This window comes from Oryzias latipes, chromosome 2 (genome assembly GCF_002234675.1).
Source record: "Oryzias latipes chromosome 2, ASM223467v1".
Lineage (NCBI taxonomy): Eukaryota > Metazoa > Chordata > Actinopteri > Beloniformes > Adrianichthyidae > Oryzias > Oryzias latipes.
This window is the reverse complement of record NC_019860.2, coordinates 12,521,194-12,540,970: the sequence shown is the minus strand read 5'-3', so window position 1 is coordinate 12,540,970 and position 19,777 is coordinate 12,521,194. Positions and strand designations below refer to the sequence as shown.

At 36.3% G+C, this 19,777-nt stretch overlaps 1 protein-coding gene across 2 annotated transcripts; it reads left to right on the top strand.

Moving 5' to 3' along the window:
• The first annotated feature begins 6,711 nt into the window (after window positions 1-6,711).
• mrps9 (mitochondrial ribosomal protein S9) lies at window positions 6,712-19,627 on the top strand. 2 transcript variants are annotated; one of them, XM_004066519.4, is made up of 11 exons: window positions 6,712-6,831; window positions 7,171-7,353; window positions 11,323-11,385; window positions 12,052-12,082; window positions 12,168-12,247; window positions 15,887-15,972; window positions 16,063-16,138; window positions 16,223-16,391; window positions 17,503-17,611; window positions 17,957-18,126; window positions 19,405-19,627. In XM_004066519.4, exons 1-11 carry the CDS (start codon window positions 6,733-6,735, stop codon window positions 19,494-19,496), a joined length of 1,158 nt encoding a protein of 385 aa, XP_004066567.1. In that variant the 5' UTR covers window positions 6,712-6,732; the 3' UTR covers window positions 19,497-19,627. The 2 variants fall into 2 exon arrangements, with proteins under 2 accessions (XP_004066567.1, XP_011481863.1); XM_011483561.3 differs by having other exon boundaries at window positions 6,712-6,837.
• Window positions 19,628-19,777: the final 150 nt, after the last annotated feature.

Genomic DNA, 19,777 nt, shown 5'->3' with positions numbered 1-19,777 from the left:
ATCAGCCAAAATATATGCACGCCCCTTTCAGTCTTTACAGTTTCACCAGTGGCTGGTTTTAATTTACACCCCTAACAGAGCAGCCTGAGAAATAGTTTTAAAATGCTGGGAGTTTTTCGGCTGCAGCATGTGGCCTTCACATTTGAAGAGTTTTTAAAAACTATTTAAGGAATATGCATGTTTCCTTATTTGGCAGATTTGCGGTCATCTGTCAGACTAATCCATGCACTCTTAAGTATGCTTTAGCTTTTTTTTCTTCAAGGTTTACAAGAAAAGATTTTATACATGTGTTTTTTTTTTTTCACTTTCACTTTAGATGAAACATTTCAGCTCTGCATATGTTTTATTTTTAAATTACCTTTATAATAATTCACTTTATTTACGACTCCGATGCAGTCCATAAAAGGAGACAGACAGAACGTACAAAAAAAAAAAGAACTATAAACCTACCTTTATTATTGAATTTATTTTTTTGAAAGTAACTTCATCTAGAAATTAAAAGGCCTATACCATGCCATTCAAAAACATTTTAGAGTAAACAATATCCATGTATATGATAGTATATTACCTTTGGCACAAAAATTGTGAGTAAATTATTATATTTATTTCATTGAAAATAAGATCAAAATTTGAAGGGCCTATATGTAAAATCTATTTTTGAGCTTTTATTTATCTATTTGTTTATTTTTAACTTGTTCTGGGGGGTATTCCAGGAAGCATGTTTAAACTACCCTGACTTTAACCCTGAACTCTGGCTGAAATCCACCTGAACTTGCTTACTCTGGGTATGTCGGTACCAAAAGACCGGATATGAGTTAGCGTAATTACGCTCGACTTGGTAACCCTGGGTTGATCCACGTGCACAGCAAGTACATAAAGACATCCTCAATAGATCGCCGATTTCTGGAGTCACCATGGAAACGCGTGGAAAAAAAAGAGAGCGCTATACTTCAGTGAGACGGAGTCGGAGATTTTAATGACAGCGTATGAAGATTATAAAACCATCAAAAAAGTAATACGGCTGCATCATCAGCAAAAGAAAGAGTTTCTTCTTGGAGAAAAAATAACAAAGTAAATGCATATGTTTCTGATCTTATTTTCATTGTGACGCATATATATATAACTTATCCAACTAAAATTAATTCAATTGACAAGTAATTAAGTTAAATTTATTCAACCTAATTTCTTATGTCTATCCAACTCAATATTTTTTACAACTCAAATTTACATATTTATCTGACTAAATGTAATAATACTCCAAATCAATTACTATTTTTTCCATCTTGATTTATTGTAATTCTTGAACTCTAGTATGTATACATTTGAGCCTGCAGATATACTCATTTTTACAACAATAAAATGAATGACACATAATGGATTAGAATCATGTATCCATATACCATTTCTCTGAATTTATCATTCTGCCATTGCAAAGAAGGGATGCTAAATAAACTCATCATCCTCTTCCTCCCTCTCACTCATGGTGCAGAACGAATTAAATATGACAGTACAAATAACTGGGCAAAACAGCTGAACAACTAAACACATTGGGTCAAAAACCCACACTTAAACCCAAATCCGTCCAGACAGGCAAAGGGAATGGTATCCCACAATTCCTTGCGGTGCCGATCTAACAGCAGCACCAAAGTTATCTACTTAATTGAATTAATTTAAATGAAAGTAAAATAAATGTCTGATAACTATGTGTGTTGTTTAAGCTGACTTAACTAAAAAAATGATTTATCTTAACTGAAGCAAATAATTAAGTTATATCAAAGTAAAAAAGTTTATCTTTCCAATATCCATACATGGTCTTATCACCCTCTCACGGTGGAAAAAGTATTATCTGAGCTTCTTCATCCACTAAATCATCTTCAAATGGACACATCATGCTCCTTCACCTCTCTGAAAACAAACTAACCTTCAACTAAACCTGCTCCTGACCAGGTTATGTTCCCAGCATGAGTTGCCAGGGGAACTAAGCATACCCTGAAACATACCTCTGTTTTTGGAACCAAAAGCGGTGGTTGCAGACTTCTTTAGCCTCAAACTTACCATGGGAGCTAGAATAACCTGCTTTCTGGAATACCCCCCTGTTCAACAACTGAGCGAACAGATGATGTGTATATTTGTATAAACCCCTTTTTGCTTTTTTTTTGTATTTTATTATTTTTTTTATTGTTACATCATAAATAATATATATATTATAAAATAAAATATAAAAAATATATATATATATATATATATATATATATATATATATATATATATATATATATATATATATATATATATATATATATATATATATATATATATATATATATATATATTTTTTATTTTTTTTTTTTAACAGAGGGAAGGGAGAGGGGGAGAATGTGTGATGGGGGTGGGGGGGGGGAAGAAGAGAAGAGGGAAAACAGAGAGGGGGAGAAAGTGGGGGTATGCAAGTGCCGTATTTGAGTAGGTTATGATTTTAAGCTTCGTAACATTTAAGCTAGATCTGCGGGAAAGACAAAAGTGACATCCAGAGGTGAAAATCTGACATTAAGATAAGCAGAGAATTTCTATCCATCACTACACAGTGGGAGTTTTTGAGCTTTTAAGGGTGTTATAATATTCATTCTTCGTGACAACAAAAAAAAAAAAAACAGTACTTTGATCTGTTCATGCATTTCTTAATATTCCTCTAAAAATTTGTGCTCCTCCAAAAACCAGCCCCTCCCAACCCATGAAAACGAGCAGGTACTCATGGAGCTGATGTAGACCAGTGAGAACAGTCCCTCCCAGATAGATTCTGCGCTGCCAGCACCATCCCCAGTCTAACACAAACATCCACTTTCTCCGCAGAGCTGTAGTGTTTGGCAAAAACACTTTCCTTTTATATGCACAATATGCACAATGTTATGCCCTTTTCCTGTCAGGGGGATCTAGAGGAGCACTGAGGCAACAACTGTCAGCTCTCGATCAAAATAGGGTGTCAACAGAGGTCGCAAATGCCCTACCCTGGATTTGCGACCTCTATCAGGACCACTGACTACATAGTCAGTTCCTCTACGCTTTTCTTTTATCACATAAAATTTTGTTTGAAGAACAGAGTCAGAAATGGGGAGAAAACTTTGTCTCCAGCCTGAAATTTTGTAAACACAGCTTTTTATCAAAATCCTTTTTCATTTCTTCCTGAGACACTGAAGCAAAAACATTTTCCTTTTATATGCACAATATGCACATTGATCTTTGCTAAAGTTGGGATGTTTGTTTGTTTTTGTAGGTGAAACGCAGACAGGCTGTCGAGTACGGTGGCCGAGAGGTGCAAGACACGCTTACATTTAAGATACAGCAACAGCAAATCCCAGTACAAATGAACAAATCACGAAACACAACAGCAAATCATGAAACACAACAGCAAATCACGAAACACAACTGCAAATCATGAAACACAACAGCAAATCACGTAACACAACAGCAAATCACGAAACACAACAGCAAATACTGAAACACAACAGCAAATACTGAAACACAACAGCAAATACTGAAACACAACAGCAAATCATGAAACACAACAGCAAATACTGAAACACAACAGCAAATACTGAAACACAACAGCAAATCATGAAACACAACAGCAAATACTGAAACACAACAGCAAATCATGAAACACAACAGCAAATCACACAACACAACAGCAAATACTGAAACACAACTGCAAATCACGAAACACAACAGCAAATACTGAAACACAACTGCAAATCATGAAACACAATAGCAAACACCCTAATACACGCTGGAGGTCCCAGCTTGATGAAGCCAACAGGACAAAGTCATCTGTAAAGAGCAGAGATGTAACCCTGTGGTCCCCAAACCAGCCCCCTTCCGGCCCCTGCCTGTGCCCTAGAAATTCTGTCCATAAAAACTATGAACAGAACCGGTGATAAAGAGCATCCTTGCCGGAGTCCAACATGCACCGGGAACAGGTTTGACCAATGAGTTATATCACTAGAGGGACCACGCCCGTTTTAGAAGCATGGCCGACGGTGGCGGAGCGCGACGCCATCTTGGTGAGGTCGACGACGCCCACATGACAATGATTTCTATAGCCTTTGGTGGCATCTAAGTAGCTTTTATATAATTTATATATATTCATATTTCTATATACTTATACATATAAATAAATATATAACATGTGTATATAATTTATATATATATATAAAATATACACATATTATATATTTACATATATGTATAAGTATATAGAAATATGAATATATATAAATTATATACATTTATTTATATATTATACATTTATATATATTTTATATATATATAAATATATATATATATATATATATATATATATATATATATATATATATATATATATATATATATATATATATATACATACACATATATACATCATTTGTTGCTGTTAAATAAGAGAAACAGTCAGCCTTTTAAGCTCAAACTTTAATGAAAAATGCATTGTTGCAGGACTTCTTATAAATAAATAAAAATTACAAAGAACTATTGAAAATAATTTTTTACATTTCAAAGTTTTAGACCTCTTTGACATGTAATTTAAATTATTAAGAAAAACTCAACAATACGTCAATAATAATATTAAATGATAACAATATATAAACAATACGTCAATAATAATATTAAATGATAACAATATACAAACAATAAGTCAATAATAATATTAAATGACAACAATATATAAACAATAATTCAATAATAAAAATAATGATAAAGCAATAATAATTGTAATAATTGTAAGTCAATAATAATAAATGATAACAATAAATCAATGATAGGTCATAAATGTAATAAATGATAATAATAAGTCAACAATAAGTCCAAACGTCAAAACAGATTTTCCCCTTTAAAAAGAAATAAAAAACAAAAGAAAAAAAATGATTTACCCACTGATTCATGTGAGTGATCAATTTGTGTTACATAGATGGTATGGTGTTGGGTTTCAAGCAAACAGTCTGGCCTCTCATCAAAATCTGTTTCCACAAAATGTTTTGAACATATCCAGACTGTTTTGCTATTTGGTACCACAGTGATCCATCTGGGTTAGCTCTTTTGATAACTAAGGTCGACTTTTTCCTTAAATCTGAATCCAACCTGCAAGAAAAGTTCAGTCACTGAGTCAGAAATGTAGAAATCTATATAACTATATTAGCCTAGTCCTAGTACACTGTTTATAGGTATAACTAAAGTTTACATTTATGTCGACAGCAAATTATACGTCCATCATGTAGCATGATGATAATAGCCCTGCAGCATCATGCATGTCAACATGTGTTCTATTAATAAAGCTCCTGCAGCAGTAAAAGAAAAAATTATAGTACTTACCTGTGAAATGTTCTGCCTTCCTCCTTTGTGGACTCTGATTTTGGCAGTTGAAACCCGCACAATGAACTGGCATTTTGCAAAAAATGTGTTCACATGCATGCACTGCAGCAGTAACTTGACCTCACCAAGATGGCGGTGCTCTCCTCCCATGAGGAATCATGTGATGTCTCCTCTAGTGATAGAACTCATTGGGTTTGACTTACTGCCGGCTATGCGAACCAAGCCCTTGCTCCGGTCATGCAGAGACCGGAAAGCCCTCAGTAAGGCTCCCCGGACCCCATACTACCAGAGCACCCTCCACAGGATACCATGTGGGACGTGGTCGAACGCCTTCTCCAAATCCACAAAACACATCTGCACTGGATGAGCGAACTCCCACATTCCCTCCAGCACCCTAAAGATGGTGTAGAGCTGGTCCACTGTTCCACGACCAGTACAGAAACCGAACTGTTGTTCCTGGATCTGAGGTTCGACTATCGGACGGACTCTCTTTTCCAGTACTGTGGCCTAGACTTTCCCAGGGAGGCTGAAGAGTGTGATTCCCCGGTAGTTGGAACACAACTAAACCAAAAACAGATCTTCGGAAATGTTATCAATGTATTGTGAAAAGTACGAGATTGGACTCTGGTATTCACAAACTTTGGCGTCATCTTGATAGGCAGGATGCCCTGGTAGCACAGGTGTAAACCTGTTATGATGGACGTTTAAAAAACACAAAAAAAATCAATTTTATTGAAAAAATAACAGTCATTTTTTCCTGAACCTCATCCTCATCCTTTTTATCATCCGAAAGCTCCAAATCTGAATCTCCCTCAACTATCTGGTATAGTATCCTCTCTGCTTCACTTTTTTCTCCTAAAACAATGTGCAGCCATTAAATACATTGAAATGGTCCTGGTGTCCACTACAGTTGACATTCATTAAACGCCTGCTGTTTTAAAACAGAAAACATGACACTTTTGTCTTGAATATATTGTTCCTAACATGTTTATGACCAAGAATATATATAATTATCATGGTAAAAAAAAAGGAATATATACAGAACATTTGACTTAACTTTCACCTTTCCATAAAATGAGGTAAATGGTATGGCAGCCATCTTGGTAGAGGTAAAACTTAAAGTTCCCAGCATGCAAACTCATCACATGACACATCACTGGAAAGCCCAAGATGTCTTCTACAGAGTAGAGTAGGATTTGGAAAGGTATCCCTTAATTCCTTAGAAATATACAGGTTAAAAAAATGTCCATTATAAAGGAAATAAATGACTGGGCCGGGTCTCAGGAGGATATACTTTGGAAAGTTGTTCAAAATTATTTAAACGTGGGAGGTTGGACTTCCGTCGTGACGTCAGTACCGGCAGCAAACATGGCGGCGGCCCGTGTTTGTTCAGTTGTACCGGTTCTGTTAAAATGTGGAAATTACAGCTTCAGCGTGAATGTGGCGACTGCGAAGTTAGGCAAACAGGTTGAGGTGGTTTTTGTTTTTGTAATGAATGCCCGGTTATTGTCTTTGTTTCACTGCCGTTGTTGTATTTAAGAGAAAAACATGGCTGTCCTTGAGTCAGTTAGCATTTCCCTGTTGTTAGCCCAGACTAGAATAACACTTTTTCACCCTAAACCAGTCAGTTTCCTGGTTGGTTCAAACATAGTATTGGAGTTCTGTGCTGTCTTTATATGATCGAATGCAACTTTATTATCATTTCGGCGTCATTTCTGCGCTTCTCCTTACAAAGACTAACAACCACATTTTTTTGCGGCTAAGCACAAACAAAATAAGCAGTGATGCTTGTCTTGTGTGCTGCAGGTCCTCTGCAGGAACATCAGCCAGAACTCGGCGCTCTGCAGGAAAAACCTCGCGGCCGCAGGACCAGAGAAGTTCACTGCTGAGTTTATCCAAAAGCAGATCGAAGAGTTCAACATCGGAAAACGACACCTGGCCAATATCATGGGAGAAGACCCCGAGAACTTCAGCCAGGAGGACATAGATGTGGGTAAAGATTTGATCTGATTCTGACATGCCTTCTAAACAATATTATTTTGTTTTCTGATGTTGTAGAAGCCAAAAATACGAAGTATTGCATATTATTTACAAAAATTATACTACCCGTTTATTTAAACACTCACTTAAAAGGATATTATGTCAAATGAAATTTAATAAAGCTTACAGAAAAGTCAAAGATTTGAAATCTATTACTAAGCTGAGTGATGAGTGAGAATAAACTAGAGCTTTAGCTGTATATTTGTCTAATTTACTAAAAACTTCATTCAAAATCACAATTTATCTTTTTTGTTTCTGTTTTTCACAACCTGAATATTTAATAAGAGCATAAATATCAGGAGAAAGGTTTTATTTTTTAAATTGTCAGACATGATTGGTCGGCCAGTACTTTTGCAGTTGTAGAAAAACTGAAAATAAATGTTATGTAAAGATTAAACGTTCGCCTATTTTTCTTCCTTCTAAATTACCCATTCTATTGAAAATTTGCTGTTTTTAGGTATTTTTAACTTGGTTGTTGTGGTATTTTTCTCATAATAAATGACATATTTAAAGAGAATTACGCTTAAAACTGCATTTCTTTACTCAAATTGTTGTGAATAAGGAGCTGACAAAAAATGCAGTTTGAAACAGCTTTTACATGTGACCCAGGTGCTACGGTTGCCGGGGAATAAGCTCCTGCTCCAATTCATCCACTTACAGACAAATAGGTCCAAATACGCCTTTGTTTTTCTCGTCTGACCGGGCATCTGGTTCAATACTGTACAGCTGGATAGCTCCAATATTTCTCGCTATTTTTTGTTGCACTAGTCGTCTTAGGTTGCGGTTGTGGGGTGCTGTAAGCTACCTGAAGAGCGTGTAAACAAAGGGATGATGGGAAGTAAGGGCAGGCTAACGCCGTGCCAGTGTTCCCACTCACAACTCAAGTGGCCAATTTCTAATAGACTTATGTTGCTCAGCAGAAACTGACTTAGAAAACGACAAAGATTATTTGATTTTGGCTAAAAACATAACTAAAAGACCACTGTAAATAATTTTTTTTTAAAAGTGGATTGTAGTGGAACTTTGTTTTTAATATCTCAGTCCTAATAAGAAATGAAATCTTTTGTGGGTTCTTATAAACTTAGATGTCAAATCCAATAAACTGGAAGACATATTTAGTAGTGATGGAGAAACCAAAGCTTTCTGAACCACTGAATCAAATTGTATTGAAGTCGTTCAGGGATGTGAAGCATTTGATGTACTGAAACTAGTCACATCTATTGACCAGACTACAAAATTGCATCGGGATGGAACAAAAAAGACTTTCATGTCATGAAAGAGTCATCATGTGTGTTAATTCATGTAGCAATAAAACTTTTATGATTTCCAAAATCAGTTTCTTTAGTACTAATTTTCACAGACTTTGAAGTTGTTGTGATGTTTTTCTTATCTTGGCTAAAATACACATTTTCATCCCAGCATTCCAAAGATTAGGTTTGTTTTTTTCTTTCTAAAAAAATATACTTTTTTCAATTAGCTATGAATTACAGGATTCCTTTAGAAATGGCTTACGATATTTCTTTTAGATTAAGCAAAATGTTTTATTTGTAAGATTGCATTTTTAATAACTTGAGAGGAATTTATTTGATATTTTATTATCTAAAGACACACTCTGTTTTTGGTGTTTTTAACATTCTATAAATGAAATTAAGATTAAAATAGCATTTGTTGTGAATCAATACCAAATTAAAAAATGCCTTTCAAAAAGCTTGGCAGTGATGTAGAAGCTCTAATCGGCAGGCACAAGCTCTCTGCTCTGCTCCATTCTGATGCATTCACTTGTAGACCACTAGATCCATTCAGATCTCTGTTTTCCTCATCCGAGCTGGTATCTGGCTTAGAACCGTACGGCTGGATGTTGCTCACCAGTGACGGGAAGTGAGGCGCTCTGCAGAAACTATGCCTTAGAAAACGACGCAGGATTTTTAAGTTTTAATTAGAAGACCACTGAGAATGTTTTTACAATAGATCAATAGATTATTGGAGTGGTGCTTTAAAGAGAGTGATTTGGCTTTCCTTTTCACATTTCATAAAATAGTATTTAGGTGAAATTTCCTGGAACATTATAAAAACGTTTTTTCTTTATGTGAAGATTTGAAATAATATTATGATTTAATTTTTTCTTTTAAATTTACATTTGTTTGTGTTCATGGTATATGTTGACCATATTTACATGTCTATGTTTCTTTATTTTAAAACATTATGATTGTAACTCATCCTTCAGAAATATTTTGTATTTGTTGTTTTTTATCTCTCTTGCTTTCACATTTTAACATTTCGATTTCATTTATTTAATTAAATCATCTAATACTAAAATGTCCATCTGGATCTGTGGGACTGTAACTGCTCCAAAGCAGAAAATGAGGAAAAGGAGCTGTTGACTCTGGGGAGGGGCGCTCTCATCAGCAGCAGTGACCCCTGCTGGCAGCAGGCAGGCGTGTCGTCCTCCAACCGATTCATTGATTATTAGCTGTTTGCACAAAAGCAAACCCACACTCATTTGGCGTTTTTGGCAAAAACCATGGCCCGCTCTGCTCCAGCCATTAAACTCAATTTCAGAACCGTCCCTCGCCTCTCCCTGGAGCCTTCATCAGTGATGAAGAGAGTTGTCGGCCGCGAGCTGTGAAAGCTGAAGTGACGGGCAGCAGCCATACCTGGACTGGAGCTAGGCAGAAGGGAAATCTGTGCCGACTGGAAGTTGGGAAATGAATCCCTTGATGAGTCCCTGCACTTCGGCTTGGAGTCCAGACTGCTCATGTGTGACGAAGATGAGAAAAAATCTAAGAGATTTTTACAGCCGAGAAGGATTAATGCAGAAAGTAAATATGTTTAATCCAATAATTTCAAGCCAAGTTTAAATGCGTTTCTGGCCAAATCATTCAGATTTACAATGATAATTAAATAAAGTTGTCCAATTATTTAATACTTTATTAAAAAAAAATCCAAACTTTCATTTAGACAAATGAACTCATCAAACAGTGTTTACTTGTTTTTTGTGATTCATAATTTTTCATGGAAAAAAAGATGCCTGAGGGTTTCATTTGAAGCTTCGGCTTACGACCAAACTAAGTCTATCTGATTTTTTATTCACAAGTAAACTTTGTAATTTAAATTCTGAATGACATTTTTGATTAAATATATATTTAAAAAAAAAGTCTTTTAAGGCCAAAAACAATTTTTACTCAATTATAGCTAAATAATGTAGAACTATTAAAAATAAATCTTGATGTTTTTATTTTTAATTTTATTCAAAAACGAAAATTTATTTATTATTTTTCCTACCCTAAAAAAATGCCCCCCCCCACACACACATTTTTAAATTCATCTACTTATAAAACCTCTGAATGTTGTAAAGAATTGACTTGTTTTAAGTGCAGCAGCTTAGTTTTTTTTTCCTGTTTGGTCTGTAATTTACCTCTTCGCTTTCTTTTTTGGTTTCCCGGATCTTTACTCCCTTGTCATTTCATCTCTGCCCTCAGGGATCTCCTCCATATTGCACCTCCTCTGGCGCTTACAGGTGTGGCGCTTCATGCCCCTCACACCTTCACACACCACCTCCCCCTCAACCAGCCCTTCTTTCTTTCTTTCTGTATTTGCTTCATTATGACAACCTTGGATGCACCAGCCTGATGCCCCCCACCCAGCACCCGCAGCACCTGCTGCCCTAATAATTGAGCCGACAGGAAGAGAGGCAGCTCCCCTGTGCCATCTGTAGCCCGCTAACAGAGCTGAACTCTGCGTGAACCGTCGGACGTCGGCGCAATAGAAACTTTCTGATTTCCTCACCTGCCTAACTTTGACCTCCCCAACAGCTTTCTCCTCTTCCTCAGTTGCCTTAATCACTGTCCATCAATGGAATCTCTGTTGCCAGGGCAATTCAGCATCTGCTTTCTAATTGTATTTGTTTTTCTCTTTTAGAGGAGCATCGCTTACCTGTTCCCCTCCGGCCTATTTGAGAAGAAAGCTCGGCCCCTGATGAAGGTGAAACTCCTCAACCTTTAAAAGATTTTTTTTAGGTTAGATGTAATTTACAAATATCTAATGTAGATTTTTTTAATTTAATTAGCTTTACTAACGTAACATATTGTGGCATGAAGCTTCTGATGCGTCATTTTGAGGTGTAATGAGTGAGAAATGTTTGAAAATGACATATTTGTTAGGTAAACGTTTATAACTTTTTTTTATTTTATTTAAGACCTCTGATTGTAGTTTTACTTGTTGAGCCAAAGTGCTGAAAGGAAACATAGAAAAAAAATTTGATTCAGGAAGCTTTTACTTGAAGCTGGTTGGTCTTGCTTTATTTGGCAACGTGAACCGAAAATGAGAGCTTGGCATGATTCTTATGCAGACTAGAGAAGCGGTCAACCTGAAAACAACTCATGTTTGAGTATAAAAGAACAGCCCACAGCTTGAAGAAGAGGAGGTGCAAATCAGTTTTTCTGATTTGTTGGGCGAGAAACTGAACCCAACGTTGCCCTGGTGGTTGAAGATGGCACCAGTGGAAAGTAGAGCTGTCATTATAGTTTAATAAAGTGTGTGCATGGGTGAAGGGGACTCTGACTGTAAGGTTCTTTACGGCTTGAAACAAGGTTTAAAAAAAAGCTCAATTTAAGTGCATATCTTTTTTTCATCTCTTGTTCTCTCCAGCACCCAGATGAAATTTTCCCAATGCAAAGAGGTTTGTGACAATTTTTCTTTATTTTTTCTCCCCAAAATGTGAACCCAAAGTTGTATTTAACACTTTTTGTTTTCTCTTTATGTAGCTGTGCAGTGGGGGGAGGATAGACGGCCATTCCACTTCCTGTTTTACACCGGCAAACAGTCTTACTATTCACTGATGCATGTGAGTCCAGACAGCTGAAAACCTTCAGAAATCTCACATAAATTTTATAAAATTAGCTTTTTATATCTAATATATTATGTAATCATTTTCAAACAAAAGTTTTAAAGTACGTTTTTTTTAACACTTGTAACTGCTTATTACAAGACTTTGGCACAAGGGGGCAGTAATGTACCAAAACAGCTCTGTTGACTTCTTTATTTCAACTGCATCAAAGGTGAATGTTACAGAGTAATAGGACCACCATAAAAATAGAAATCGTAATAAAAAAACAAATAGAGGAAAAAAGGCATACAGCAGGTTGTGTAAGCATCCATCCATATTACGTAGCCTCCATCTACAATCTTCTTCTGAAGAGGCCCACAAATTCTATTCAATGTGCTTCTACTTAAGGTAAACAATGTTGAATTGCTAAAAGACTTAGTATTTCCTCTTTTGTGAAATCATTGCTGAACCGCTTACAATGCGCTCTACATATCTTCTACTGAAACCCAATACCTCTTCTTTTTTTTCTTTTCTTAGCAAACAGACCTTTGCCTCATAAATCTATGACTTGAATCTCATAAATTCACAATGTATGTATTATGAAATTATATCTTTATAATCCCAAGATTTTAACACTTAATCTTATAAATCTAAAAGTTTATTCTTATAAAATGTTAACTTTTTTCAGTGGTGGTAGAGTTATATTCTGGGGCTTCTTTGACTTGTTAAAATAGATTCCTCCATCTATTAGTCTATCACTGGTTAAAATCAGTGTTTTTATTCAACTTTGCAGTTAAACTATGCATGTTATTCTGAAAGATCCTGTTTGTTTGAATTCAAACAATGCAGCTGTCAGTGACTGCTAATGCCAAGAGCACTCATTCATGTTTTTCACTAAAACATTTCCTGAAAGTTTCCATCATAGCTCATCTGCTGTTACTATAAAACGTTACAGAACCAGTTATCAGGTTTATGGGGTCATTACCTACTACTTTTAAAAGGTTTTATAAACATTAACAGGTTTTATTCTTTTCTTTCCTTAGTAATTATGTTTTTGATGCAAATAATTTCAATTTGCCATTATTGAAAGAAAATCTGGAAGGGGATAATATTTTGTTTTTACAGTCCTCTCCCAGACAAGAAGGATTTTTTTTCTTAGTTTTTAAAATTAATCGAGTTTTGGCTAAAGCAGTTTGATTCAGACCTTTACGCCCCCTCGCTTAAATTTGGATGCCAGACGAACTAAAAGCTCATGCTTCTCTTCTCCTTTTCCTTTCCCGGTTCCCTCATTCAATTGTTGTTTGGTTTTCGTTTTGAATTGTTCTTTTATTTTTATCTGTCCCTGTGCTCTCATCTAGCCGTGTTGCCAGGAGGGGGCAGCGGCGTGTAAATCAGCCTCTGCGCTAGGCTGCTCTCCCCCGGCTCTATTCAGCCTCGGCGCATTAACCCACTCGCTGCTCAGCTGAACTTTTTACGGCCCAGAGGAGCCAGAACGGCACCTTCCTCTTTCATAATAACCTGTTAACCTAAAACCCACAAATATTATCTGCTCCCCCTGGATTGTTGCTGTTCTTTTGCCAGTTTTGAAAGTAAAGATGACTTCCTTTCATGCTTTCAGTTCTTTGTGCAGTCATCTATTTTTTTGTCACTTCCTTTTCTGTTACCTTTTTTCTTTGCAAAGAAAATTTAGCTTGATGTTTACTTCGGCTTCCTCCGTCCTCCTTCTCCGTGTCTGGTCAGAGTGGCAGCAGATTAGGCTCACTCTATCAAGAAGGAATTAAACATCTGGTGATGTGGAAATGCGTTCTCGCCCAGCAGCAGGGGGGCTGTGGTTGGGGTGGGGGCGTTACCAGCAGGCATACAACCTTTTGCCCCCCTATCTGATGGTGCGACAATCCCCCCCCCCCAGGCCATCCACGGTATGATGAAGTAGAAAAAAAGAAATTCTGCCAATATCTGCTTCAAAATATAGGTTTTTTATATCCAATAAGATTATTTTTAAATGTATTGATCTGTAGTTTATCAGTCAAAAAAAGCACAATTTACAATCTAAACTAAAAAGCTTGAAATGAACGTTGGAGCACAGAAGGCTTATTACAATGTGAAGTTTATTTGATGTTTCAGATGAGAATGCTTTTTTTCTCGCATCCAAGATACAAATATTATTTCATTTCAAATTAAAGACCCACTGCAATAGAAATTGTTTTTGGTGTTTTTAACATGGAGGACATCTATAAAAAAATGAAGATTAAAATTGTACGTCTTCATTTTCTTCATCTGAGCTGTTGTCTGGCTCAAAACTGTATGGCTGGATCACTTTATTGTTGTTTGCCATTTTTGTTGCACCGGTAATTTTAGGTTTGGGGGTGTGAGGGGCTGTAAGCCAGCAGGTGATGCTGTAAACACAGGGATGATGGGAAATGAGGGTAGACTTACAATGCTCCAATTGTGTTTAAAGCAGCAGTGCCAAATTTCTGAAGAACTGCAGTTACACAGTAGAAACTATCGTAGAAAACGACAAAGGTTTTTTGATTTTAGCTAAAAATGCCATAATCTTAATTAAAAGACCATCGGGAACGCTTTTAAATCGGATCAAAAGACAATTTGAGTGGGATTTTAAATATGGACTGGGGTCTAAGTGGTACCCCTCCATTGTAAAATATTAGCCCCCAAAGACGCTCATTGACTAACCTGGTCATTAGTATATGTATTGATCTTAATGTTACAAACCAAGTTTTCAGCCAAGAAATTGCAGCAAAACAAGACAACGCGTGTGTTAAGAAATGAAGCGAAAGGAAAGGTGTTTTAAAAGACACCTTTTGAATGCTATAAAACAAAGCAACAAGTTTTGTGGGCTTCATTTGACAAGCAGACAAGTATTTGTGGTGGATAATACTGAATCAAATTTCTGCCTTTGAGTCCAAGAAGATTTTGTTGAATGTGTGGCTGATCAGCCTTCATCTTCTGTGATTGACAGACGCAAATAACTTAGTATTAAGGTGATGATTACTAGAGCATAGAACGTCTGGCGCATTGTGATGCTTTTATATTAATATGAATTACAATAGAAAAAAGTAAAAATACTTTAGTTAGATTTTCTCTAAGCAAAAGAAAAATAATGAGGAAAGAAAAATGGTCTTACCAAGAAATCCTATTTTAGATTAAAAAAATACTAGTCACTAAGACATGTTTTCTCAAACTAAGATCATTGTACAATTAAAAAAATGTATTTATCCCTTGTGCTATCCTAGGCACTTTAACATTGGGAGTGGGGTCATCTAGACCCACTAGACAATGCGCTGAACCTTTTTTTAAATGATTTGTGATCTTCACTGGTGTCCATGGATTACATAAAATCCTCTTCACCTGTATCCACCTTTGTCATGGTAGGGAGAACACGTCAATAGGGTCGGGTCACCTGGACCCCATAGGATAGCACAAGGGTTATAAGATTATTTTTTCCTGCAAGACAGAATAAGACATTTTCTCCAAAGTCCAAACAAGGGTCTTTTTCACTTTTTTAAGATTCCGTTTTTGCATTGTAGGAAATTTGACAAAATGTTGAATCTTGAGAAGCACCAAGATACGGTGATGGTCACTTGAGTGTGTTGAAAAAGGTGGACCATTTTGTTATCATTTGTATTATTATTGTTTTAGGAGCTTTATGGCAGAATGATGAACATTGAGAAGCACCAAGATCGTCTTAGAAGCAAAGGACTCTTCTCCAAAGATGGTCACAAGATGTAAGTAGGAAGAGAAATGTTTCTCTTTTTTCCCTTCTTCTTTGTTTTGGTCAGTAAGTTGATGTTCCTGACTTTTTTCATCTCCATCAGCTCTCTGGGGATGAGTAGGTGGCTCACAAAAGAGGAACTAGAGGCCTTGTTGGTGGAGAACATCTCTACTCATGATGTGAGAACAAAAACTTTTGTCGTCTGTGTCCAGGTTTTACTCTTATTTAAACAGAATTTAACCCACAGCTGTGGTTGTTTTCAGTACAACCGCTTCATCCAGATAATGGAGCGGCTGCTGTCCATGCCGTACTGCAACATCGAAGAGGAGTTTGTTCTACGTTTCCGGCACCTTCTCCAGACTCAGTCCAGGCATCAGATGGTCTCAGCGCTGCAGAAAGATGAGAATGGCGTGGCTTTTAGCTCTGCAGAAGGTATGTTTCTGGGTTCTATGTGTAAAACCATTGTGTGCCATTAGAGGCCCACATTCATATCATGTTAATATAATTAAAAAAAGCATCCTTCATCTCTTGTTCTTGTAAAAATGCTAGTTTAAGGCCAGGACTTCCATATGCTGTTATTACTGTCTTATGAGAAAAGTGCAAAAACTAAGTGCGACAGAAATTTTGAAAGGTTTTAAACTGAAGCTAGAAACAAAACTGTCATAGAAGTTAAGAAACTTCCAAATAAAATGACAAAAACAACTGAGCAAGAAAAAAACCAAATCAAACCACAAACATGGAGCCTAAATGTTAAAAATTAAAAACAAAATCTTAAATGTTACAAATGTCAAGGACTCCTTTAAACAAGTTGTGGCAATAAGAGAAAAATAGACTAAATGTCTCAAAAAACAAGAACAATAAAAGTAAAAACCTGTAAAAGTAATTGTGCCAAGTCAAAAACACACATAGATAAATACCACAAACGTGTCAAAATACACACAGGCAGGTAAAATGATCACAATTCTAGCTGCTAGACAACTCAAACAGCAGAACTGCTTCCTGTTTTCTATTGCTGCAGTTGGTTTTAGTGTGTTGCATGCACACACACACAAATACGCACAGCCACAAACCAATAAAGAAGCAGGATATTTGAAAAAATAACTAAAAAGTAACTGAAAAACTTAAAAACACCAACAAGTTTACTGAAGAACCAAATGAGACATCATCAAAATAACACAAAAACATGGGTGAAAATGAAATTTAACTTGAAAAATTGCAGAGTGACATAACAGGAAAGAAGTCAATACAACTTCCAACATTTCTTATTCATCTCAGTTTGTAAATAATTTTCATAGGACCTCAAGGCAGCATAAAAACCTCATAATTTACAGTTTTAAAAATATTTTAAAGCAACAAAGTGATTTAAAACTTGGACAAAAGAAAACCAAAAGTAAAAAAAAAAAATAAGACAGAACAGAGAAAAAAAAACCACAACATTGGTGAAATGGCACCAATAATAAAGGCATTTCTCTTGTGTAGGAGACATCAATGTAACAGAAGCTAATGAGACTATCTAACAAAAAATGTTTTCTTAATGTTTCAGGTTGCAGGAAGACGTCTCACTCCACCGTTGTCCTTCGAGACTGCGGCTCTGGGCGCCTGAGTGTCAACGGCCAGGACTCGCTCCTGTACTTCCCTGTGCTTCAGGACAGGTAGTAGCATTTCTAGCCTACCAGCTTCTCTTCATCCTCAGAGGTGGACGTAGTTATCTCTCTGCCCTTTCAAAGAATTAAAAAGCAGCTTTTTCACTCTTCACAGCACGGCCGGCTTTTTTATTTATCTCCTTGTTGTCAGTTAATTACACAGCTGAGTGGTTGTGTGTGTGCGCCCGGAGCGTCCGTTGTCGTGCAGCCTTTAATTGGAGCAGAGAGGTGACGACTGACTTTGTCAGCAGCAGAGGTGCTGCTCACTTCTGCTGAGTCAGATACTCTGGAGTTTGCAGGCTCACCCAAGCATCTTCCGGCTCCTTATCTTTGTCGTTTCTATCTTCCCGTCAGAGAGCAGCTGATGTTCCCGCTGCAGTTTACAGGCACGCTGGGACGCTTTGACCTGGAGTGCACGGTGAGCGGTGGAGGCAGATCCAGCCAGGCGGGGGCGCTGCGGCTCGCCGTCTCCAGAGCACTCCTCAGCTTCCTGTCTCCGAGTGAGGGGGAGATGATGAGACAAGGTGGGCAGTTTCAGCTTTAAAAGTTTTTTAAAAAAAGTGTTTTTAACTCAATTCATTTATTTCAGTTGAAAACTCAGGTTGCAACCCAAAAAGTCAAAAATCAGGCTGTGCTTTGTTCAGTTTGATTTTTAAAATCCAATTTACTTCTGACAATTTCAGTAAAAATGCAAGTGGGCAGCAGATTACATCAAAGGCTTTTAGGTGGAAGTAGCAGTCATACATTTCCACACATCTACATATATTCCCACTTGTTTTTCTTCTTTTTTTGTTTTTACACTTAGATGTTGGTCAAACGAATTAGCAACTGTTAATCTGTCTGGGTTGCAAGTTTAAAACATTCATTGTGTTTGAGAACTTCATTTCTGTTTAGTGTATGCAGCAATAAAGCAAAACGCCCCAAAAAGTGGTCTTGATCACTATTTAATTATTCTTTACTGAAAATTGTAGTTTGTTCAGATGAAGGATGTGTCGAGCAGATTTAAACCTTTCAAAAACCAAATCTACAGCATTTTTATAAAAGTAGATCAAAGTTTCTTCCAATTTGTTTAGGGTCTTAAGCCCTGGGGAAACTACATCTAAAAGTAAGCTCACATTTTAGCATACAACTTCCAAAGTTCAGTTTGAAGCATTTTTTGGTGTGAATTGTAGTTTTAAAAATTCATTTAAATCAAAGATGTCTTGAGCACTTAAAAAAATTGAATGTTTGCTTAAAAAAAATTGTAGTCAGATTCTTCAAATCAAAAACTGTTATTTAAACACACTGAGGAACTTGTTTTTAATAAAATAGTCACAATTTTGAATTAAAATGCAAACTGAGTCAGTCTCTTCTGTTTATTGTTCTCTTTGTTTAGAGTTAGTTTGATTTCCAGCAAAAAAGATACAGAAGCAAACCTCTCTTGCCTAGAACAGAATTGTTAACTTTGTTCTCAAAACTTGTTCTGTTTATAAAGAAGTCTAATAGTAAATCAACTTCAATCTCCAAAAACGTAGTTTTCTTATTTAAACGGGAAAGTGCTCAAAGAGTTTTTGGGAAATCGTTACATTTTATTATTTTTTAATAGATATGTAAATGTTAAGCTCAAAAGTTGTTTGTATACTCTGCTTTAACTAGAAGTCGACTTTTGCAGCTTTTTAAACTCTAAATTTAACCTTTAAAACTTTATTTTGAACACACGCTCAAACGATTAATAGGTTATCTGACTCTGAATAAGCAACATAAGATGGATTGTTGAGAGATGGAGACAGGTGCAATGTTTATTGTTGTCATTTCCTCTGCAGCTGGCCTTTTAACACCCGACCCCCGTGTGAGAGAGAGGAAGAAGCCAGGTCAGGAGGGCGCACGTCGCAAATTTACCTGGAAAAAACGTTGATTGGATCTGAATTCAACTTTTGGATTTAGAAACTGTAGTGAGATCATTCGGCCACCAGGTGGCGTCCTGCTACAAAAATATGCCATTGGTTCTGTGTATACTTAAATTAAAACATTTTCAATAATAATGGAGTGAGTGCATCACTGTTTTTTTATTGAATCAATTTTAAGTTTTTCTTTCTATAATATTTACATACAAGAGGCACTTACGTTATTGACAGAGGTTTTCCTCTGTTAATTATTCCATGATCACAACCCCAGAATTTTCTTTTAATGGCAACT